The 26096-nt window shown below is 39.6% G+C and overlaps 1 protein-coding gene across 1 annotated transcript in view; it reads left to right on the forward strand.

Moving 5' to 3' along the window:
• The first annotated feature begins 829 nt into the window (after window positions 1-829).
• Window positions 830-26096, forward strand: part of SPATA16 (spermatogenesis associated 16) — a 256503-nt gene continuing 231236 nt past the window's right edge. Inside the window, exon 1 of the mRNA XM_027875661.1 lies at window positions 830-1435. Coding sequence (XP_027731462.1) covers window positions 830-1435 — 606 coding nt within the window. The remainder of the gene's footprint in view (window positions 1436-26096) is intronic.

A 26096-nucleotide genomic window follows, 5' to 3' on the forward strand; every position in this document is an offset into this window, starting at 1 on the left:
CTTTCTCATTTTAAAAACAATTGTGATTTCTGGCAGTGTTCCCTATCTGTGTGACATTACAGTTTCTACTTACATACAGCATACTGGATAGCACAGCATTTCTACATATGTTAGCACCTCGAACCAGTGCTATGGGCTTATGCCCAAGCATTAGCATGAAGTTGAAGGTCAAGTTCCTTTCACTTAGAGATATATAAATTAGTAAATAAATAAAACAAAAAAGGGAGCCTGTTCTGAAAAATGGTGTTTAAAGCTCTGTAAAATTAACATTTTCATTATTAATGGAAAAATGAGGGAGGAAAATCTGCTTCCCACATTTCTGGAAGTCTTTCATTGGCACCAGCTGTGGCTAAGAGAATTCTTTCTCCTCCAAAGCCTATTATGCAGGTGAGTGGTGTATTTTATAATGAGTTCTAGGCCACCTGCCTTTTTGAGTAAATTAATATCAAGATGGATATTTTGTCTTTTTTGTCCTCAGTGGATGTGCCTGCAAAGACCTTCCCATTTGGTGCTTCTCTGAACCCCATAAAAATGAACAGTAGATGTTGTTTGGCTATGGATGATTATTTTTAAGACATTTTCTAAAATGCATTTCTGAAAACAACTTCTTTTTTTTTATTATTGAAACATATACTGCCCTAGGTAAAGGAATAAGTCAGAAAAAGCTATAGTCAGAAGTTTGAATCAAATGTGATTGCCTATGATGAATAAAGCAGTGGTCTTAAGTGGACTGTGTCAGTGGCTCAAATGGTTGGCCAGTTTTAACCTGTTTTTTAACAATTCTTCCTTCCCACCCCCCAATTCCCCATAGGAATATTCAGGAGATCTGATGGATTCGGGGAGCCACAGGAGTCTGGAGAATGCCGGGAACGGGACCTGCCGTGATCAGCTGGCTCCGAAGACGAACATAAGCAAGAAAATGGTGCCCGTCCATGCTCTGGACATGCCCCAGGAAATGAAGAAAAGCTGCCCCTTTGAGAAGCAGGGGGAGATGGGGAGTGAGAGGGTCAAGATGACAAAGACCTTGAAAGAAAAGCAGAGCAGCGAGCTGGACAGAGCCGGGCTCAAGAGGAGGACGGACAGTGAGGAAAAGCCTCCGCCGCTGAAGAGAGAGGCCCGGCTCACCGAGCTGGAGAGCCAGCTGATGACTTTGCCTCTGCCTCACATCCCTCTAAAGAACATAATGGATGTGGAGATGAAGCTGGTCTACATCGACGAGGAAGACGTCACCTACGAGTTTGTGGAGTCACTGGTGCCCACCGACTCGCCGGCCACCTGTCAGGCGGCTGAGATGGTGGACTCTCTGAACGCGCCTCATTTCAGCTTTCTGCCCCAGATTGACAAATGGCTCCAGGTCGCCCTAAAGGATGCCAGCACCTGCTACAGGCAGAAGAAATATGCCGTTGCAGCCGGGCAGTTCAGAACAGCCCTTGAGGTATGAAAATTAAGAAACTGCATGTCTGTGGTGGAGGGCGGCATGGGGAGGAGGAGATTGGGATGGCCTGTGGTAGTTCTGAGGTCATTGAAACGAACCGAGATAAATGTTTGATGTCGCCAGGACCGTGAGGGACACTGTCCGTATACAACCAATTATTTATACCTGCAAATTGACAAACATAACGATCCATGAGAGGGAGGGTGGCACCCAAAGTTAGAAAGACCCAGGTTTATGTCTCCCTCTGATCCATGCTGACTACAGGACAAATCACTTAATCTCTGTTTCCCAAGGCAACTCTCTAAGACTCTAAAGTATGTGGCTACTGGAATTGGAGCTGGGGAGGCTTGAGTTTGAATCCTGCTTCAGACAGCCCATGAAAATCACAAAAAAAAAATATCTCTATGCCTCAGTTTCCTCATCTGTAAAATGATGAAGGTGGACTTGAAGATCTCCAAGGTTCCTTCCAGTTCTAAATCTGTGGTCCAGTGGATAGACTTTCCATACTTGGAATTCCCTAAACCGAGTTAGCCCAGGCTAATTGAACAACAACCACCACAATAACAGCTGTTATTTATATAATACTTAGAGAATCAAGGTGTAGTTAAGATAGAGAGCTAGTCTCCCAGTGAGGAAGATGTGGCTTCAAATCCCCACTCTCACATCTGCTGCACTGGTGACTCTGGACACGTAACTTCTCCTCTCAGTGCCCCAAGCAACTCTCAAAGATTTTCAATTGCATAGAAAGTGTCAACCTATATTGATAGAGGAAGTGTCCTCATCCAGGAGTCCCATATATCAGCAAGATCATAGGTTCATTCTACACACACACACACACACACACACACACACACACACTAAATGTATATGTATTTGCTTATTTATATTGTGTACATAAGTGTGCATATATGCATGTATATGTCAATGTACATATATATGTATATTTATATGTGTGTGCAAAATACACACACACACACACACATATATATATATATATACAGTATTATGTCCAAGGTCCCTTCTTTGCTTTAAAGTTTGTTAACACTTTATACACATTTTCTCATGTATAAGTATAAATGCATACATTGATATATTCACATACATGCATGTATATACATACATGTTTGCCCATGTATGTGCATATATGAGATAATATCTATAAAGCACTTTGAAACCCTTGAATATATATATGCACACATATTTACAATATAAGCAATATATATATGTTTGAAGCAATATATATGTATTGCTTACATATGAAGCAATATGTACACAAACACACACAATGATTCCTGTACATGAGAAATTTTATATTGTTTTGCACACTTTTAAGCAAAGAATAAAATCTTGAACATTATACCGTATACATTTATGTGTGTATTTACACACATGTACACACAGAAATATACATATGCACCTCTATACATCAGTGTGTATGTGTGTTTATATATTTAAATCTGTATCTATAGCTATGTGTGTATTCTTGTTGATCTTCAAAGCTTCCCTCCCCCCATTTTTTTTAAGATTGGGTCTTCCCATCTTACCCAGGCTGGAATGCAGGGGCTGCTCACAGATTTGATCTGCCTACTGATTAACACCAAAGCTTTGACCTGCTGCATTTCAAACCTAGGCTGGTTTGTTCCTCCTGGTGGTCCCACATAATATAGTATAGACACATCATCAGCTTAGCCCCCTGCATCTCAGCGCTGGCTCAAGAGATCTGACAGTCTCAGCAGTTCCATCAGTTAGGACTACAAATGGGTGCCACCGTGACTAGCCCACGCACCCTTCTACGCTGAGGATGGCAGCTCCCTGATGTGTCCATGAAAACAATGCCAGATATGTTAACCTAATAGGTCATAGGAAGCTCGAGAAGAGAAGGTTTGTAATTGCTGCTTTGGTGATTAGAATAGATAATAATTAAGAGAGGAATGAAAGACATGCCTTGTTCAGAAATATCATGTGGACTCTCCCACCCTGGTTTTGTGACTTTCCCTGGCTCCACTCAGCAGCCTACAAGTGGGAGATGAGGAAATGAATGATGGGGATCGTTCAGGGTTGAGTTGTGGCAATATATGACTGATAGTTGGGCAAGAGACCAGAGAGGTCAAGAGTAGAGCATAGTATAGAATTGAACTGGTTCAGCCATGAGTCAAGACCAGGAAAGCAAGAGGCTGATGGTCTGATAAATTACTAAGGGTGGAGGAATGAGTCATTTCAGTGAGGATGAAGAATACGGTTGGAATAATGAGACATAGGAAGAGATTGGATGACAAAAGAATATGATCAAGGAATTTCACAGTTCTGGAACATGGAAATAGAAGGCTTGGGGGTGACCAGGCAGAGTAAGAGTCAGGCTACGGCCATGCCTGTATGCAGTTGACTTTGTGGCATGGAGGAGTCAGCCCTGCAGTATTCAGAGCAGAGTTTGGCAGGGCTGTGCTTTGTCCATGTGATCTCCCCTGATTCTCAAAATGAGGTTTTGAGGGGGGTTCTGCAGGCACGAAGGTCTTCATCTCACCTGTGATGAAACTGGGACTCATTGACTTGCCTGGGGTCACACATTCTGAGTGTCAGGGGTCAAATTCAAAGACAGGTCTTGCTGCAGTTTCTATCAGAATCCGGTACCTCTACCTGCTCCTTTGCTCCCTTGCTCCAAAAAAGGCAAAAAAAAAACACAAACCTGTTAAGTGAAAGAAAATGTTCATAACAGTTCAAATCACAGTAAGAATTTCATGAAGAATTAGGCTTCCACTGTGTTATTCCAAGATCAGGAACAGCCACAAATGACCCAAGATTTTTAAGCTCTTTTTATTGGATTTATGTCTGATTTAACTCCACCAAGTGAATAAATGAGAATCCCGATTGGAATCCTAGAAGTATGCTAAATCACTTTCATGAATGCAGAATGAATCTGCCTAAACCTCCCATCCTTAGAACGTCAAGGAGGAAACTGGGCCCCAGAGGCACAAACAGCACAGCTTGTGAGTGGAAGAACCAGGACCAGAACCTAGGTTTCCAGCCTGCCAGGCTGGAGCTCTTTTTATTGTCTCTCTACAAGGACATCTAAAGCTTGGAAAATGAGTCACATCTCCCAAATTGTCATTGCCCTAGAGCCTGCCAATGAAAACACCTGCCGTGCCAGTGGAGATAGTAATGACTTAAGAAAAGTAATCAGAGAGTACTGATCAGGGGTTCTTAACCTTTTTTCATGTATCCTGGACCCCTTTGGCAGTCAGGCTGGTGAAGCCTGTGGGCACCTTCTCAGAATCATGTTTTTCAATGCATAAAGTAAAAATACAAAGTAAATCAGTTATATTGCAAAACAGCTATAGTTGAAAGAAAAAAAACTTAACCCCTAGAAGAAGATATTTCTCTGTAGGTCTGTAGTTTTATCAGTTTGCATGTTCCCTAAAACAATGCTTATCTCAATCCATCTGTGATTGTCCATTCTGTGTGACCCTGTTTTTCTCTACACTCCTCTTTTTCTATGGAATTCAGATAGAAACAATCCTGTGACAAGTCACTACCTTGCTATTTTTTTAATATTCCATGTTCCAGGGACTGTTGCTCAGGTAGATAGAATAATTGCTTTTGTAGTTGAAGAAAACGACTAAAATATAAGCTCATCCTCTGTGGTCTCATAGGACCATCCTTAATGCCACTCTAGTACCAGATAGGAAAACAAGAATTCTAAGCACAGACCCCATGCTTTAATCCAATTCCCATATGATTTTTCATCTCACCTGGTAGGTCTCTATATTGCAAAAGCTTCACATTCTATGACCTTGGATATTATAAGAATTTGGTATAGTGACACCTATTTGAAATATTTTTTAATAGATTGATGTTTTGTCCAGATGATTTTACACAGCAGCTTGGTCTGTAACAATGGTCTGATTTCACTACAGTTTATTGGACAAGACATCTTGAGGTCTGTACAGTAATCAGGCTTCTTAAAGATAATCTATTTGTAATTACTGTTAGCAGTAGCCTGGTTTTGAAATGTGATGATAAACTTCTCCATCTCCACAAGCAAATTGGTTTGACTCAGAAATTTGTTTGATGCTTCTTTGTTGATGTTGTTGTTGGATTCTACATGGATGTTGTCCATGGAAGGTCTTTTTATTCCATTCTCGAATGGTAGCCATTTCATAGGCTCCATCTGTAATCCCCAGGCAAGAGCAGTACAATAATGTGTACATGTTAACTAGCCTTTACAGCTGCTTGGTGAAATGATGTCTGCTTGCTCTAGAAGTTGTTCTGGAGAGTTTTGATCTGTTGTGTTCTCCAAAATTGCTTATCTATCCTTTACTGCTTTTTTTGGAAAGGGAGTGTTAATTTTTCTATAGCTATCTTAGGGTTGTGAGTCCTTTCTTCCACTAATATGGTTCAAGTTTTTGTAAGGATGCTTTCTAAATCTGTTGGTCTACTTCACAGTTTCAAAAGCGTACATTGACTTCTATTACATAAGTGTTCATTGCTTTCACTATGTTCATCTAGCTTAGCTTTGATTTCAGGATGCCAGTGAACCTCTTAACATATTCAGCCTCAGCTTTCTTCATGATAACTTTGTATCTGTGTCCTGCCTAGAAGGGATCAAGATGTTTGTAAGTATCACCACTATTGCCTCAATTTGACCTCCAGGTCCAAGATTGAAGCTTTTTGTCATTTACTTTTCCTGGGGCGTGTGAAGGGGTTCACACATATCAGGTTAAAGTGACATTTTGATTCAGAAGAGAAATACTCTATGAGATGAAGAAGCTTGTTTGTGTTTTTCAGTGGAGCTATATGGATTGCAGTCATTCATGTACATGAACATGAAGTGATTATTAGGGTATTTTGGCTTGACTCCCTCTCTTTTTGGAAGCCATATTTAGTTTTATTTATAGAGATGATAATGGATTTAAGTCTAGGTAAATTATAATGGGCTTGCCCTTTCTCTTAAAAAAATACTATCTGTCGTATCATTTGTTCTTGATATTATTGTATTGCTGTCATGTTTTAAAATAGAAAATAGTTTTTTATATGGACTTCAATTACTCCAGTGTTCTCACTTCAATCTTTTTAATATATTTATATAGAGGACCTAAATAAGTCATGAGTGAGGAATTGAGACAAAGGCATTGTGCGAATTCACATGGGCAGCATAGATGTTACCGTGCTTTTGGGTAGGTTGGTCAATGATTATTAAATTGATAATAAGTTGCTTTTTACACCATAGGCCCTTTTTTCACAGTCTTAGCTTCCTAGTATTTATAGAGGTTTTTAAAAGTGACACAAGGTGTGAATGTTTTTGTTTTTTAATAAAGAATATAAACTCTTATTTGGCCTGTATTTGTAGGGCTTGTTGGTGTTCTCATCCCTTGGTCATGCATAGATAATGTGTTCTATTAAGAAAGGTGCGATCAATTTTACATCTGCAAGGAAGCTGGTGAAATGCATTGTTAGTCATTCATGAACCAAACATGGACCATTTGAGCCAATGATTCTGGATCTCACGTAGCCCCATCACTTTCTATTTTTTCAGAAAAGCTGTTTTCTGCTATCCCCTTCCTTGACATAATAATTCAGCTATTTGTGATATTAAGCTAACAATGGGCGAGTATCCAATTTGTGTTTTTATTACATTGGACTTCTTGCAACCTTGTAGTTAGCCAGAAATTTTCCCCATTCTCCCTTCTTTGAGGATTTTCTCATGCCTCTGATTTATTTACTTCCCAAGTCTCTGTAGTAAAGTTTTTGATTGATGCTGAATCGTTTATTCCGTTCTTTTGCAGGTTTGACTCTTCACATAACCTTAACCTTTTGACTTTGGCTTTGATTATTGTTGTTATTATTATTATTATTACAAAGCAGTTGTATTTTATTACTGTACAGTGACAGTGAGAATATTAAGGTCATTCAGTGTTGGTCTTTAGTGCTCCAAGTACTGAAATAAGTTGTCCAATGAGGTGACAACCATATTAAGTCAAAATTAGGAGAAAGCTGTTTACAAACCTTTAGAACAAAACCAGGATTCTTGAGGGAACAAACTAAAGATCATCAGCTCCCAAGAATTCAATTATCATCTCTGTCTGATGATTCGCAGATCTTCATATCCAGCCACAACCTCTCTGCTGATCTCTAGTTGTGTATCTCTAACTACCTTTGGAGAGGTCAAACTGAATGACCTGTTGTTGTTGTTCAGTTGTATCAGTAATGTCCGACTCTTTATTTGGGGTTTTCTTTACCAAGATTACTGGAGTGGTTTGCCATTTCCTTCTCAAGCTCATTTTACAGAAGAGGAAACTGAGGTAAACAGGGTTAAGTGACTTGCCCAGCCTCTAAGGCCATATTTGAACTCAGGTCTTCCTGACTCCAGGTTCTATCCACTCTGCCACCTAGCTGCTGAATGCCCTGTAGACATCTCATATTGAACATGTCCAAAACTGAAGAGATGATAGAAGAGATGATAATGGATTTAAATCTAGGTAAAATTATAATGGGCTTGTCCTATCTCCCTGAAAAAAAATGCTATCCATTGTATCATTTGTTCTTGACATCATTGTATTGGTTTCATGTCACATGTTTCCCCCCAAATCCTCCCCTCTTCCTGATTTCCCTATTACTGTCTAGGATGCTGCCATCCTCCCAGTCATGCAAGCTCATAATCTGGGTATCATCCTTAACTCTTCCCTCTCTCTCATCCCCCATATCCAATAAGTTCCCAAAACCTGCTGATTTCACCTCTGCAACATCTCTCTCTTCTTTCCCCTTCTCTTGTCTCTGATGGAGCTGCCACCCTGGTGCAGACCCTTATACCTCACCCCTGCACTGTTGAAATAGCCGGGTGGTTAGTCAGCTTGCCTCAAGTGTCTTATCGTGCCAGTCCATCTTACATTTAGCTGTCAAAATGATCTTCCTAAAATGCAGGTTTGACTATGTCATCTCCCTATCCAGTAACACAATCATAAAAATCCTCTCTTTAGTATTCAAAGTCCTTCATAACCTGCTCCCCCCACCTTTCAAGTCTTTTTGCACCTTACGACCTAAACACACACACACACACACACACACACACACACACACACACACACACACACGTATTCTGCAATCCAGGGACACTGGCATCCTTGCTGTTTTTTTCACATAGCATACTCCATCTCCCAGTGTTTAAATATTTCACAATTTCTAATAGGTAACTAAGTGATCTAGTAGATAGAACACTACATTTGAAGTCAGGAAAACTTGAATTCTAATCCTATTTCAGTCAGTAACTAGCTTTATGACCCCAGACAAGTCAATGAATCTATATGCTTCAGTTTCTTCATCTATAAAATGGGCAGAATAATAGTAACTCTCCCATAGGATTGTTATGAGGGTTAAACAAAATTAGATGATATATGTAAAGCTCTTTACAAACCCCAAAGTTATATATGTGTTTTTATTATTATTATTATTATGATTACAAAGATGTTCTTCAGATCTCTCAAAGCCTTAACCTTACCTCCAAATATTGTTCTTCAAGTACCAGTATTGATAATTTTAGAGAGTAAGAGTAGAAATACAGTAATCCTATTTTCCTAGTACTCTTCACCTGTCAAGAAATACTCTAAAATGTCTCATATATATATATATAACCTCCACCACCACCACACACATTTACACATGGGTACACACACACACATACATGAACAAACACACACACACACACACACACAATTCCCTGATCTCAGAGCTCTGCTACAACTGCTAGCAAAGCTTTGGATGCTCACACTAATTACTGGTAATTAACAAAGGTCATTATTTTAGGACCAAAACTTAACTTAGACATCTGGCTTAGCTTTCATCTGAACATTTAGGGAATCAAACCTTCTGAACTCACCCGGAATGTATCTAATAAATCAAGGCTACAGGTAACCAAAACTCTTTTCAGCATTGTTCATCCTTCTTTTTCTCATGTTTCTTCCAGTATTTTGACAGTGCTGGGATCTCATCAATGTGGGTACTCCTTCCACTGGTGCCAGTAATAGCCCATCTCTGCCTTCTTATCTTGTGCAGCTAGTGTGCTGGCAGCCTTGTTCTCCAACTCTTTTTGTTTTATGAATATCACTGCAGCCTATGAGCTGGTCATTGGTTATCTCTCTCCATTCCCACTCACCTTCTTTTCTAGTCATACAGACTTCTAAGGTCATGTCCTAACTCTGCTTTATCAGGGCCATTCTTCACTGATAATGCATTGCTGACTTTGCCTGCTGGCTGTGCACCTTCTTCAATGCCTTTTAGATAGTATTTAACTTTAATTCTTCCCAACTCTCTAGACTCCTTTCTCCACTATTCCCCAGTAGCCTTCTCACCCTGGAAGATCCCTCCACCTCTAAAGCCCCTTCCTCTGATTTGTCAGTTACTTCTGGAAATGCCCAGGTCAGCCATTTTTATGCCTTCATTCTCTTTAGACTACATTCCTCTCCAAACTTTTTTCTCTACCCTGCCCTTCTCCTGTCCCTAACCTCCCAGATACTCAACTCCCTTTTATGTATTGTCTTCCAGGGATTGTCTTTCTTTTTCCATGTAGTGGGTTTGTATTTCTAGGGCTTAGCATAGTGCGTGGCACATAATAAGTGCTTAGTAAAGGCTTGTTGACTTGACTAGGACATTTTGTGCCTTGTACCCCTATAGCACTAGAAATTTGTTGTTGAAAAGATAAGCCTTTACTTTGGAGAGAAGCCTCGGATCATTAGAAGTGGTGTTTAGTTTCCCAAAAACAATCCAGCCAACTCTTGCCATCCTGATCATTCCTTTACCTAGAATTCCTAAGGGAGTATGCTGCATCTATCCCATCATGTTAGCATTTTTGGGCCTCATTTAAGTATCCTCAATAATTAGGACTCAGTAAGGCCCAAAGGAGTACAAGTAATCATAGGTCTTGATCTGGGAGGGACCATCTTCCTCATTTTGCAGATGCAGAAACTGAGGCAAACAGAGGTTAAGTAACTTACCTCATGTCATAAACTAATGTCAGAGGCAGGATATGAACCCAGATTTTCTCTCCAAATCCAATGTTTTATCCTTGATCAGATAGAAATGGACCTCAGGCAGAATCACATAATTGGAAAATTAGGGACCATCTTGTCTAATTCATATATGAAAGGAATCCCCACTATAACACCCCTAACAAATGGTCAACAGGCCTCTGCTTGAAGGCCTTGTCTCCCACCATGCCTCCCGACCTTTTGAATAGCTCTAATAATGAATAAGAGATCCACCCACCAGCAAACATTTATAGAGTACTGATCATGCACTCTTCTGCTCAGTTTCACTGATTCCTCAGTGGCAGAAGGAGAGATCACCCTGGCGTCTCAGAGGTCACACCAATGAAGCATGCATTCAGGTACTGGCCAGGCTGGCCAGGCTTCAAGTATGGGCTTCTCTTGGTTGTCTTGCATAAGGGAAAACATCCTGGCTAGGCACTAGTCTTTCTTTGAACACTTAGGAAGTTTGACCATGCTTCATTCATCATGAGAAGTGAGCATGTAATAGGCACTAATTTCTCTTTGTAGTTTGGTCCTAGGTGGAGGAGGGTATGATTTTCCTCTTGACAATTTCCTCTGATGATCTTCCTCTGACAAGCATCTCTGGAGTGTGACCCCCTTCTATGCTGAGGGTCTCTTGTGTAGCCAGGCACAGTCTCCCAGAAATGGTCTCCCTGGAACCTCATTACAGAGCATTCTTGATAATAGGATGGACTTTGATATATAGCAACTCCATCTGGACTTCTATTGGAAAGCTCTTGTTTAATGAATTATAGAAAAGGTCTTATTATAAGACTTTTATAATGAGACTCAGGGGTATGAAAAACTGGAAGTCCCCAAGAGCTAATAGGATATAATACAGCCATGATACTGAGTCAACAGTATCATAAAAAGATGGAAAAAATTCAAATGAATTTAAGCAGCATTCAAATGGGTGTAATGTCCCAAGTTTGGGATATAATTAGCAATGGATCAGAAAAGCATAGGCCTATGCTGAAAGAGGCTTTAGAAAGAGGCCAACCTTCTCATTCTACAGATCCCAGAGAGTCAGGTGACTTGTCTCAGAGTAGTCAACAGAAGATCCAGAATTCAAAGTTCTTTGACTCCAAACCCAACTGTTGTTTGCTCCATGCATGCCATGATTGACAAATGACTAAACTACTGGATTTGGATTCAGAGGATCTGAGTTCAAATCCTGATTTTCTTATCACTTTCATACTATTAGTACCTTTCCTCTGAGATTACCTCCAGTTTTCCTTGTATATATCTTGTAGGTGAATGTTGTTCGCATGTTGTCTTCCCCATTAGAGTATGAGCCAGCCGAGGGCAGGAATTGTTTTTGCCTTTTCTCATGTCTTCAGCCCTCAGCATAATGCCTTGAACATAGCAAGTGCCTAATAAATGCTTGTTGACTGATGACTGACATGTGGCCTTGGGCAAAATCATTGCACCTCCCTCATCTGTAGGAGAGGTTTGGGCTCATTGGTTTCCAGGGTCCCTTCTGGGTCTAGAGATATGGTCCATTTTAATCTGCCCTTGTCAAACTGTGCCTTAAGTACTGTGTTCATGTCTGAGCTCCATAGCTTAGGAACAACTGGGGTTATCCCATGACAGAACTCAACCAAAAAGTATTTATTGTCTGCTGTGTACCAGGCACTCTGCTATGTGATGGGGATATGATGGCAAAAATAAAGCACTCCCTGCCTTCAGGGAGCTTTTAGTCTAATAAAGGTGATGCATTCCAATCAATGAACTGTGCTTTCATTGGTATCACTTTGAAAAATGGTGGAAGAATCACATTTCATATGAAAAGAGAAACACAAAAATATACTAATTCATGCATCCTTCCAAGGCTTTGCCCAGTTCATCCTCCATGCCAGGAATTCAATCTCTCTTCTTCTGGACTGCCTAACATCTTTAGTTTTCTTTAAGACTCAGTTCAAATTCCACCAGGTATCTTCCTGATGCAGATTACTCTGTATTTGTCTGCGTAGCTATTTCATCTCTACCTCCTCTAGCTGTGTAACCTCCCTGAGGGCAGGGGATGTTTTTTTTTTCCTTTTGTTTGAGTAACCAGCATTTAGCTCAGTGTCTGGAATGTATTAGGCATTTAATAAGAGCTTGTTGAATTGAATATGACACTTGATTATGAGAATAAAGGGATTTAATCAGAGTGGGACGGTGTAAAATGTGCTTGCTCTGGACCCAGAGGATTTCAGTTCAAATCCCAAATCTGACACTACCTCCCACTGTGACCTGAGCAGTTTACTGAGCCTCCCCAAGCCTCAGTTTCCTCATTTGTAAGATAAGATGGTTGGACTATCATATGACCTCTGAAGCTGCTTCAAGCTCTTGATCTATGTTCCTATCAACAAGGGTTGCCTGCCATTTTTTCATTTGTGTCCTTCCTTTAATTACTGGCTCTCTAATATGTGGACAATCTCAAGACCAGTCTGTCTATGTTTGTCAAGATCCCTTCCAAAGAGGTTGACCTCCAAGTGAAAAATATTTGACTAAATCTCATAAAGGCTTGAAGGAACCAGAATCTGCCTCACTTGGGAGAGTACCTGCCTCTATGAAGGAAATTCCAGTACTTTGAGAGTCTTGAAGAAGTTGTATGATTTTCTTTTATTCCCTGGGTTTTTGTACTTGCAATTTTCTCATGCTCATTAAAAAAGCAAATGATTTACCTTAATAACCACCTTGCCACTGAAACTGAGAAATAGAAGCGTGCTAGACACTTTGCCAGTGGTTAGGACTGGGAGAATTCAATCTTCTCTTCATTTCTCATCAAGGAAACTTATTCTACAAGAGAATCATGGACCTCAAAGAAAGGAATGATTGATTTGCCAAAAACCTATTGGATCAGTTTCATGAGCAGGAAGATTTCCATATTCCACAGATGGCTATTATTACATGTGGTACAAACTGTAAAATAAATTTTGTTGTCACTTTTATTTTTTTAATTGAATTACATTTAAAGACAATTTTCAACATTCATTTTTGAAAGATTTCATGATCCAATTTTTCTTCCTCCCCTCCCCCTTCCCAAGATGACAAGCAATCTGATATATGTTATACATGTGCAATCATGTAAAACATATTTCTACATTAGTCATGTTGTGAAAGAAGAAACAGACCCAAAAAAAGCCCACAAAAAATAAAGTGAAAATAGTATGCTTCTATCTGTATTCAGAATGCATCAGTTCTTTCTCTGGATGTGGATAGCATTTTCCATCAAGAGTCTTTTGGAATTGTCTTGTATCATTATATTGCTTTGATCATCACAAAGTGTTATTGTTACTGTGTACAATGTTCTCCCGATACTATTCACTTAGTTCAGCATCAGTTCATGTAAGTCTTTTAAGGTTTTTCTAAAATCCACCTGTCCATCCTTTCTTATAGTACAAGATATGTGATATTCGTATATCACATTGTTCAGCCATTCCGCAATCGATGGGCATCCCTTCAATTTCTAATTATTCGCCCATTGGTGTCACTTTTAAGTGAAGTTTCTGTTTGGAGATTAGTTCACTGCTCAGTCATTGACTTCCTGTACATTCACTTATTGTTCAATGACCAGCTTAAGCATGGCGTATTGAAGAAACAGCCCTGGAGAATCAGCATTTTGAGTATTCCACAATTTTTGGAACATAATAAATGCTTGTTGAGTGACTGACAGACAAAATGTTAGAATAATAATGACAAATAACAACAACTGACATCTAGAAAGTTGATATGTTGTAGTGGACAGAGTGCTGGACTTTGAGTCAGGAAGACTTGGGTCCAAGTCTCACCTCTAACACTTAGTGGCTATGGGAGCCTAGGGAAGTCATTTAACTTCTTAGCTCCCTAAGTTACTGCCTAAGATTCTCAAGTTGTACAGGAATGTTCCTCAACTGGTATCAGCATGGCCCTGTTTGAGTCCACAGATGTGAATGATGTTGCTGACACTGCCAAGTTATCAAACACATTGGAACTGAAGGTTTAAAGGTTAGATAAAGCCAAACTAGACTCTGTATCTGAGTTGTGTACCTATAAATATCTAAGCTGTATCCCACACCCCCTCTACACGCCCCAAAAATCTCTCACACTTTTACAAAGGTTTTTTTGCTGTAATTTAACAGATGAGCATATTGGCCAATATATTCTCCTTGTGAACTCCTGTGGTACTTATTTAAACCATTCAATACTTACATGCTGCCTTATAAGTATAATTAGTATCTTAAGAGTATTATACTTACATAATTTAATATAATATAATTTATTATAATTGAATATAAAACTTATAAAGTTATTTTATAGGTCTTATAAGTATAATGGGGGTACATTGCAGACCCCCTGAGATGGCATTCTCCACTTAGTGGATGCTAGGGAGCTATTTCTGGGAGAATTTTGATCATGTATGAGGGAAGTACTATGGGAATACAGATTGTGGAGTGTGCCTGTACTGGCATGTCCCCAAGTGGAAATGTGAGCTCAGAAAGCTGATGGGCTCTGCACAGGCATCAGACCCCCATTATTATTGTTTAAAATATATGTGTGTGTGTGTGTGTGTGTGTGTCTTTGTGTCTTATCTCACAAACTAGATTGATCGTAGGCTTCATGAGGGTGAGTCTTGTCGTTTGTTCATTTGTACCCTTCATGGTTCATTGCACAGAGGAGCCATCATATTCATTCTTATATGAATTAGGAAGAGAATTTGGCAGATGTTTGAGAGGTGAGAAGGACAGAGACAAGAAGCAAAGAGACCAGGCCTTTGTAGTAACTTCATGTGGGCTATGAAGGCCTGAATTTAGGGCAGTGAAAGTGTGAAGACAGACTAAAGGGCGAATCAGAAATGTGATTGGAAACCATTGCCTCCTTTATTGAATCTCTAGATGTTCACAGATGTGCTTCTAAGTCCAATCTGACTGATACACAACCCAGAATGATCAGAAGGTCTATTTATACTAAGATAGAGATAGCACGAACATGAACTCATACATCAAACCTCAGACAACTAGATGGAACACACAACAGAGAAATGGCACGAGCTATATGTGCAAATAGGTTTGATGAGCATTCCAATGAATACAGTCAACATTCATTAAATGCGTGCCTTTTGCCACGGCCTATGCTAGGTGCTGGGGTTACACAGATAAATTGAAACAGCTCCTTTCCTCAAATGCTCACATACATTGAAGGAGACAACAAGCACATATATACGTTTACAGCAAATAAATACAGACTAGTTTAGGGGTAGCTAGATGGTGCAATAGATAGAGCTCTGGCTCTGGAGTCAGGAAGATGAATCTTCCTGAAGATTTAATATGTGATGTATGAAATATAATATATTTAATGTAATGTATGAATAATGTAATAAAGAAGAAGAGTTCAAATCTGGTCTCATATACTTGCTAGCTGTGTAACCCTGGGCAAGTCACTTTAACCCTGTTTGCCTCAGTTTTCTCATCTGTAAAATGATCTGGCAAAGGAAATGGCAAACCACTCTGATATCTTTGCCCAAAACAAAACAAAACAAAACAAAACAAATGGGTTCATGAAGATTTGGACACAACTGAAATGACTGAACAACAACAAAAATGTATACCCTTTAATGTATAAATAAGTCCTTCAGGCTACAATTGCTTATTGCAAAATGAAAATGTGAAAATGTTTGCACCACAGGAACCACACGTGGATTTTGGCTCAGCTTTGACAACATATCTGACACAACCATTCTGCTGATTTCTCAAGCACTCGTATCTGGCCTGTAGCTGGTCCAAACTCTGATATTCTTTCCTCTTGTTGCTTGCTTTTAGGGTAATTTTTGCTCTCAAAAACTTGCTTCTCAGAAGGCATCAGTCAAGAAAAAGGGGGTGATAAATGCTAGCATCTCTAGGACTTTTTTTAATGGTGAAGATGATAAGACAATTGGCTAAAATGATTATTTGAGTTATCCTGACATACACACATATGCGCATACAGATATCTTTGATAACTGGAGAGACATGGCAGCTAAGAGCAATACCAGTTTAGAATGCAATTTTGTATAAAACCTCATAGAGACACATATGTGTACAAAAATATTCCTAGCAAAATGCATTGTGACAAGGCTGGAAACAAAATATGTGCAAAACAATTGGCACGACAAATTGTGTTTTATATGAATGTAATAGAATATCAATGTTCCGAATGGAGTCATGAATGTGAAGAATTCAGAAAAACACGGGAAGACTTGTCAAGTGATAGAGCTTTAAAATAAATTAAAAATAAAAAAACAATGCCAAGAAAAGTCTATATAATGCTACAGCAATATGAATAAAGACAGTGTTATGGCTGCAAAACCCATGTCAAGCATAATAGACACCATCCTTTCAGAGTTAAAGCAAACACCCTCTCTTTTAACAATCTGTAAAGTACCAAAGTGCTGAGTGATGTATACAATGGCTGCAATCACATCGTTACATGCTTTTTCTTAACTGTGTTTGGCAGACATACTTAGGAAGGGAGTTAAAGTCGAGAAATTGGTTGGGTATTTGTTGAATATATTTTGTGTCAAAACCAAACAATTTTTTTAAAACCTTACCAAGGAAAAAAGTGGAAGATTATGAACAGCAGCATCTTGTAAAACAATGAGAAGTAGTGGAGTAGAAAATGAGATTTTCAAAAAAAACCTTAGGATTAGATCCAAATAAACCAAATCATTCCAAGGACATTGGAAGGAAGGAAGGAAGGAAGGAAGGAAGGAAGGAAGGAAGGAAGGAAGGAAGGAAGAAAGAAAGGAAAGAAGGAAGAGAGATATGGAAAAAAGAGAGAAAGAGGGAGGGAGAGAAGGAAGGAATAAGGAAAAGAAGTAAGGAAGGGAGGAAGAAGGAAAAGAAGGAAGAAAGGAAGGAATGAAGGAAAGATGGAAGGAAGAAATGACCAGTCACTGATCTTCAATATCAAGAAAGGCTTAGAAGAGGAGATGCAGGCTAATCAAAGCACTGGTCACTGCCATGGAGATTTCCAGAGCTGAATCCAAAGGTAAGAAGGATTCCCTGACTGGCAAATCCTCCAGTTTGTAATTTATTCTGTACTGTTTTGTCAAGTGGCAAAATAATATGAAGCCTCCTAAATAAGACCCCCAAGCACTCATGAGATCAGCATAACAATCCACTGAGAAAGACCAAGTCAGTGAAAAATGCCTATTATCTATGTTATGGTATGCAGATAGATAGAGGCAGTATGTTGAGCTGGTTGATCCTTCAGCACATGTGGCTTAGGGCAGAGACTACAGCTGGGTAGTAAAGTGGTCCCAAAATTGAAGAATAAGAAGGGAATGGGATGGATAGCATTTAGGAAAATGGGGAGTAATTTCAATGTTCTCAGAAAATAAAACTCTTTAAAAAAAATCAGTATTCTATCAGTGGCAATTTGCATGTATCATATTCTTCAAAGAGTCAAAATTTTGATTGACCCAAAGGGCAGTGGAGAGACATGTGGTCAGCAAAATTCTGCTACGGCATGTTATCAGTGATGATTTGTTTCCCCAGAAGTGACATAAAGGAGGAGATATTCAGGGGGCATGGAATCAGCAAAAGTAGTAGGCTGGTCATGTAGTGAGTAGTAGCAACAGTAATAGATGATTAGCCCAAGTGTACCTGCGTAATATTAGGAGACCTAGAAGAAAGTCTCTGGGATGTTTGGTGGATTTGGTACAAAAGATTCAAGAGAGGCCATGGGTGAGAGTACCACGGGATAGAGGGGCAGGCAGAGATAGGATGAAATCCTTATTATTGGAGTGTTCACATTGCTGAAAGCACAGGTTCATTAAAATACTGAAATGTACATGTATGTAGACATAATTATGTATTTATGTTCCAGCATACTAAAAGCCAGTAAAAAGGATTGATAAGTGTATAGGGACTTACTGATTTAAGCAAGATTCTAATGAAAGCCTCCACTCAAGTCCTTCTGAAATCCCTCACCAAGATGTGGAGGTGAGCAGAACACAGGCCCTAAGAAGTCCTACCAAGCTGGAATGAGGTACAGCCTGGCAGTTGACTATGTATTCCAGGACCAACCTGGAAAGTGAATAATCACCAAAATACTGGCCATCAGGCAGTGAATTTTTTCAGCAACAGCAGCTCATGAAATAGTCCACTAAAACACAGAGGATTTGTGGTCTCTATTACGGTGGGAATAACCACATTGTAGAAATTACAAATCCTTGGCATACTGAGATCTAGCCAGAGTGAAAGCTCAGAGGAAGATCATTTTTTGAAAATTTTAGATTTCATTTTATTTAGTGAATTTGACAAGCATTTGGTAAGCACCTGTAATGTACTATATAGGCATTAATTCACATTAGAATTGGTAAATAACATCTGTTGTCTGGCTCGAGTTTCCTATAAATTGCATTACATCAATAAGAAAAAAGGCATGTGATTATGTCGGTGTGAGAACTCCCACCATTGGTTCAGGTGACAAATCATCTATAACTTACAGTTTTAGACTCTTTTCTGAGGCTCAGAGAGATTGTGACTGGCTAGTGAATGTACAACAATTCAGAGATGAAACCTGAATCAAGGTCTTCCTGACTCCAAGTCCAATATTCTGTCCACACTATCACAGTATTATTATTTTGTGACCTGGGTAAGTCTCAAGAGGATCAAAGGTCATAGAGATTTAATGAGCTCCAATGTATGTCCCAGATATATTGGTTTTCTGATTCCTTGGATTTTGATGATATTTCTGCCTAGGATTTAGATCTGAACAAAGGGAGAAACAGCTATTCCAGGTCTCCTTGTTTGTCCTACCTTGTGGCAAAAAGCAGGATAAGGACATGCAACAGTGAGCAGGGGAGAGCAGTGTTGACAATACTAAGAATAGGCGTGAGGTGCTAGCTAGACTGGCAGCGGGCTGGAGACATCTACAGCCGACTCCAGATCAGGGCTGGACTAGCAGCTTTGATCGGTGTTATCAAGTGGAAACTGGGCCACAACTTCTTACTCCTTCACCGTTCCATTTTCCCAGGGTACTGGGCAATGTTTTAAATCTCAACCCATTTTCCTTACATTCTGGGAGAGGAGGTGGGGAGGAAAGAGGTAAAAACCAATGCTCTCTGTGATATTATTGTAGACAAATAGTTGGAGCACTATTTTGTTGTTATTTATTTGTTTTGTTTTAGTGAGTTCTCCCTCATCAGAGATCTTCAAAGTAAAGGTTGAATGATCAAATGTCAGGTCTAATGTAGAAGTGATTCCTTGGTGAAAAAGTTTGACCAGATGACTACTGAGGTCCTTTCCAGCTTGGAAATTCCTTAATTCTTCAAGGTATTATGGTTGTTCAGTTGTTTTTCAGTTGTGTCCAACTTTTCATTACCCCATTTGGGGTTTTTCTTGGCAAAGATACCGGAATGGTTTGCCATTTCCTTCTCCATTTCATTTTACAGCTGAGGAAACTGAGGTAAACAGGGTTAAGTGACTTGCCCAAGGTCACATAGCTAATAAGTATCTAAGGCTGGATCTGAACTCAGAAAGACGAGCCTTCCTGACTCCAAGCCCCACATTCTATCCACCGAGCCACCTACTTGTCTTATTATTAACAAAGCAGTAAGTAAAGGTCATTGGATATAGGCAAATTGAAAATATATATGCATATTTTTTAAACATGCATTAGTAAGATTTTTTGACTATGTAACCACTTGTACTTGTTAATTTATTGTCAAATTTGGGTATTTGAAATACAGAATCTTAATGAAGAAATAATTGTATTACCTTACATTTAGAGATAAATGTGATATGCTAATACTTAGAGATTCTTTTCATCATTTACTATTTCTACATAGGGGTGTCTTATGTGAATACACATGCATGTGCAAGACTTGTACTTTGAACCATTTGTGCACATTGCTTTGGATAATGCCCAAAGTGTTGACTTTGTGATAAGGATGATAATTATTTGTTGGCACTTACGATTTTGTTCAAAACAAATAAATGTGTTTTTTTAATCGAGTTTTATGATTAGCCAAAAATTAAATTCACAAGAATTCAATATTCACACTTCCTGATGCCTCCTCAAAGTGTGAAGTTTGAAAGCTGGTAATTTCACACCACTTGGTTCTTTTGTTTTTATTTTTAGTATTTCAAGTTTCATTCAATAATGAATGAAAAAAGTGATTCAGATCTGTTGAGAGAGAGAGAGACAGAGTCGGAAAGAGACAGAGAGTCTCTGTCTAGGAAGTGCTAGGAATATAAATACCAAATCATAGTCTCTGCCCTCAAGGAGCTTACATTCTATGGGAGGGGACAAGGCATATAGGAGTGGTGACCAGGGAATGGTGAAATCACATAGATAGTGAGTGGCACCCTACTGCGATCCAAAGACACCTCCTTTCCAAAAGCAATGGATTGGTTTGGTTGCTGTAGTTAGAGTTGAAGGTGGAAAGTGGGACTTGGGGCTCTTGGAGCAGGCTAGATATAGTCAGCTCTCACAAATCAGGGCTCTAGATTGGCAGCTGGGATTCTGCTCGGGTAGACAGGAGGGGCAACTCATGACAGAAAGAGTACTTGAGTACTAACCAATCAGCCTAGCGCTTAACCTCTTTCTTGACCTCCAGTCTCTTATCTGCAAATGTCCTATAGACATCTTAGATTCACTGTGTCCAAAACTGAACTCATTATATATGGCTGATGGAGTGGATTAAAATGAGTTACTTACAGGAGGAACTGAGTCATAGACATTCCAACGTGCTCACTATAAATGAAATAAGATTTTTTTAAAAATGTAACTGCTAAATAGAAAAGTTTGCGAGTTCTCCTTAAAAGGCAAAGCATGAGTTGTCTTCTCAAGCCCCTAAAGGTAACAAGCATCATAATTTCATGTAACTTTGGCGTCATCTTGCCTTGCAGTATTCATGGTGAGCGTAAGCAAAGACATCATCAAGAGATCATTGCAGTTTATGCACCAATGACATCTGTAGATGATAAAGCAGAGAAATTCTGTGAAAGATTGGTCAAGATTCTCCAAAGTCAGCATACACCCTGGTACTTAGTCACTTTACAATGACTAAAGAAGACACAGGGAAGGATGGAGAAAATTATGTTGGAAAATGTGGTTTGAAATCAAGTAACTAAAGGGACCAAAGACTTGTACTCTACTTAGAAGCTCCATACCTATATATCTTGAGTGCTTTCTTCAGGAAGAGAATAGCTGAAATGCTCCTTCATACAGAAAAGTATTATTACCTTGATTTAAAGATTTAAAAAATGGAGACTCAGTTTCATTGTCTCATATTTACACAAATAGTAAGTTATGTTAGGTAAGTCAGAGTCCATTTATTGTAGTAAATACAGAGCTAGCATCAGATTCAGAAATATTTGTCCAAAACAGGACTCCTTGTCTTTCTCCCTCACCCCCAAGCCTGCTCCTTTGACAAACTTTCCTATTTATGTCAAAGGCAACACTGTTCTTCTAGTTAAGTTGGTTTGTAACCTAGTGGTTATCCCACCCTGCATAGCCAGTCAGTTACCAGATCTTACTGTTATTATTTCCACAACCCCTCCCTTATCTGACCCCTTCTCTCTCCTCCCACACCTCCCACACTAGTTGAGGCTCTCAGCACCTCTCACCATGCCCCCCCCCCTGCCCCAAGTCTCTTCCCACTTTAGTCCATTCTACACACTGCTTCCAAAGAGATTTCCTTGGAGCACAGATGTGATCATGTCCATTAACCATGTATGTATGTAAAGGGAGTAGTGTGTAAAATATTGGAAAGGTGGGCTGGAGCTAAATTGTGAGGAGCTTTAAATACCAAACAGGGGTTTATAGTTCATCTTAGAAATAATAGAGAGTCATTAGAGTTTATTAATTAAGAGAGCGATAGTCATAGCTGCTCTCTGGGAAGATGACTTCGGCAGCTATGTAGAGGATGGCTTGGGGTGGAAAGAGACCTCAGGCAGAGACCAATTAAGAGGCAATTGCAGTAGGCCAGGTGAGAGATGACAAGGGCCTGAACTAAGAACAGTTTTCCCAACAATAAATAAAATTAAATTGATGTTTAATTATCCTAACTGGAGAGTTGCCTACCATGTGATAAGATATCGGCTTTTACCTCTAGAATCAAATGCAAACTCTTGCAGTTTTTCAATCCCTTCCAAACATCTCCCACCTACCTTTTCAGCCTCCTTGGACATTATTCTCCCTCCTACACTCTGTGATCCAGCCAAACTGACCTTCTCTCTGTTCCTCACTCATGACCCTCCACCTCCCATCTCCACATCTTTGTACTGGCCGTCCCTCATGCCTGGAATGACCTTCCCCATCGCCTCTGCCTCACAGAATCCTTCTCTTCTTTCAAGACACAGCTCAAGTACTATTCTATGTGTAACCTTTCCTGAAATGCTCAATTGCTAAAGCCTTCCAATTATTTACCATTTTGTATTTGTCTTTATTTATTCTCTTTATTTTCACTCTGTATGTGCTCAGAGATGTCATTCTTCTCTCCCCATGAGATATAAGCTTCTTCCCAGTAAGTATTGTTTGCTTTATTGTGTCCTTATCCCCAGCACTTAAGCACTGTGCTTGGCACATACTATCCTCTTAACAAACATTTGTTGAGTTCTGATATATAGAGGCTGAGTGACCCTACATAAGTCCCTTAACCCTAATGCCTCAGTCAACTCACTGAGACTATAAGTTGCAAAACATTACCCATCTGCATTGGTAAATTGAGTTTCTTCACTGGGACAGAGCCCCATTTTCTACAGGAAATGGGCATGACACAGATAAAGATCCAGCAAAGAAGACTGAGAAGGAGTAATCAGATAGGAAGGAAGGAGACTAGGAGAGGGTGGTATCCCAAAAACCTCGAAAGAAGAGATTATCAAGGAGGGGAGAATGATCAATGGTGTCAAAGGCTGCAGAGAGGTCAAGAAGGATTAGGATTGAGAAAAAGACCCCTGGACTTGACATCTTAGAGATGATTAGTAACTTTGGAGAGAGCCGTTGCAGTGAAATGATGAGGTTGGGAGCCAGACTGTAGAGTTAAGGAAAGAGTGAGAGGGAAGGAAGTGGAGGCACTGATTCTAGATCGCTCTCTCAAGAAACTTAACCATGAAATGGAGGAAAGAGATAGAAGAGTAGCTAGCAGGGATGGACAGATTAAATGAGGGTTGTGGGTCTTTTGTTTTCTTGTTTTTGAGAATGAGGGAGATGTGATATGTTTGTAGATAGTAGGGAAGCTGCCCACTAGAGAAGGATAAATTGAAAATTAGTGAGCAAGTGGGGATGATAGAAGAGGATATCTGCTGGAGAGGCTGTAATGGAATGGGACCACTCATGCATGTTTGCCTTGGAAAGAAGGGATACCTCATTGCGTGAGATAGGGAAGCAGGAGGAGAAAGAGTCGAAAGAACCCTGAGTGATGTGAGATGAGGAGGAGGGAATTTTAAAAAATTAAATATGAGGCAGGGCTCCCAGCTGAGAGGGTGAAACTGGATCCATGGGAGGTTAAGGAGGGATAAAAAGAATTGGAAAAGTCACTATGTGAATGAGACAGTGAATCATTTAGGGAGATATAAGAGGACATCCTTGCTTTAGTGCCGACCTGGCTGTGGTTATGTAACATAAGATTTTAGTGGAGCCAGTCAGCATGATTTCACAGTTTTCTTCAGGTCCTTTCCGCATTGTCTGAATAGGAGAGAGAGGATCAGATTGTGGGGTGCCCTCCCTCCTTATCCAAAGCTAAGGTTTGGCAGGACAAGATCAGATATAGGATATGGGAGCAAGAGACTCAAAAGAAAAAGGATTTGTACAGTTGGGTTGCAAGCAGAGGTGAAGGTGGAATGACAATGAATTCAAATAGGGGAATTATAGAGTTAACAGACATGGAAGTGGAGCATTTGTGTGTGGAGCTGTGGTTTGGTGGAGGAGCTAGTCATGGGAAATGAGAAAGTTGGGGAAATGGGAACTTTGGGTGTTCTCAAATGTTCATTGTACCCTGATTCCTCACAGCAAAGAATAATACTGTGCTATGGAGGGGAGAAGGGGAAGAGAACCACTGATAAAAATAAATAAAGTGTTATCCTGGCCTTCTTTGGAAGAAATCTGAAGATACCTACTGAAGCAATTTCCCTTACTGTTTGTGGACTGAGTTAAGCATGATCTAGCAAAGGGAGAGCTCTTTTGATTTAGAGAAACTGTAATATTTAAATAAAAGATATCTTAAATATTTTATAATATGAAAGACATAATTAAGGATGTGCATGACCAGAAAGTAGACCAATCTTATTGCAAAAATGACAGGCAGTAGATGAAAATGGGTATTATTCCAGTAAGTGTTGGGGACAGTAGTTACTAGTTGTGTATATGTATTATTTTATGTTGCTAGAACATAGCAGGTACAGATGAGCATGGATAGCAAAAGACAAAAGCAAGTAATGACAGGTATCGTGATCATGAGCTGGTTTCAGCCCCTATGTCTTGATAACGATCCGATGACGGTGACATTGGAAGCAATATCTCTTCATCAGGCATCACCGCACCAGCACGAAGCAGAAGACCCAGAAGTAAAAGGTTTGCCGTCTTGTTCATTGGCTCTAAACTCAAAAAGTGTTGGAGGAGTCAGTTTTCAGCAGATAATTGTTTCCTCAGGATAATTCCAGTAATTCTCCCGTCATGGAAACAAAGTATATCCACTTTTAATTTGTGTGCGGTGATAAAATTGTATTAAAACCCAATTACCATGTTCACATGCTTTAGTAGTGCCAGAACGACATGAATGCCCATTTCTTAAGATGTAAGGTAAATGTCTCTAAAATGAAGTGTGCATTCATATTTTGAAGAAATGGGATGGAATCTGGTTGCTGTAGTTAAGCTGTAACATTTAGGAGAAATTACTCTTGGCCTATAAAAATCAGAAAGCTCATTATAGTTAGTAACATACTTGCATCTAAGCATTATTTCTTTTATATGGGGAGATTGTAAAGTCAACAGGGACCACTTTGGCAATTTAGGAATTGTTTATTATTCAAGAATGTAACATATTAAGTTTATGTTGTTCCTAATGCACATACACAAACCAGTACCATCTTACTGTCTTTTTCTTCTTTCCTTCCTCCCTTTTTCATCCTTCCCTCCTTCCTTCCTTTTCTTTTCCTTTGCTTTTCCCTTTCCCTTTCTCTTTCTTCCTTCTTCTCTCCCTCCTTCCTTCCCTTTTCCTTCCTTTGTTCTTCCCTCTCTTCCTTCTTCCCTCCCTCTTTCTTCCTTTCTTCCTTATCTGTTTCTTCTTTCTTTCCTCCTTTCTTCCCTCCCTCCCTCCTTCCTTCCTTTTCCTTTCCTTTTTCTTTTCCTTCCCTTCCTTTCTTCCTTCCTCCCTCCCTTTTCCCCTTCTCTTCCCTTTCTTTTTTCCTTCCTTCCTCCCTTTCTCTTTCCTTTCCCTTTCCATTCTTTCTTTCTTCCCTCCTCCCTTATCCCCTTCTTTCTTTCCTTCCTTTTTCTGTTTTTTCCTTCCTTCCATTCACCACAGCTTACCGAGTAGCATGGATTACAGGATCATACCAACATGCCCAGTCACTTTCCTTGAATATTATGAAGAGACATAGGAAGTAAATGCCTTCAAAAGGTAATTTCAGAGGGAATTATCTCAGGCATTTTAGCAGATTGTCTGTATTGTAATA

The sequence above is a fragment of the Vombatus ursinus genome, unplaced genomic scaffold (assembly GCF_900497805.2).
Source record: "Vombatus ursinus unplaced genomic scaffold, bare-nosed wombat genome assembly UNPS02014810.1, whole genome shotgun sequence".
Classification (NCBI taxonomy): Eukaryota; Metazoa; Chordata; class Mammalia; order Diprotodontia; family Vombatidae; genus Vombatus; species Vombatus ursinus.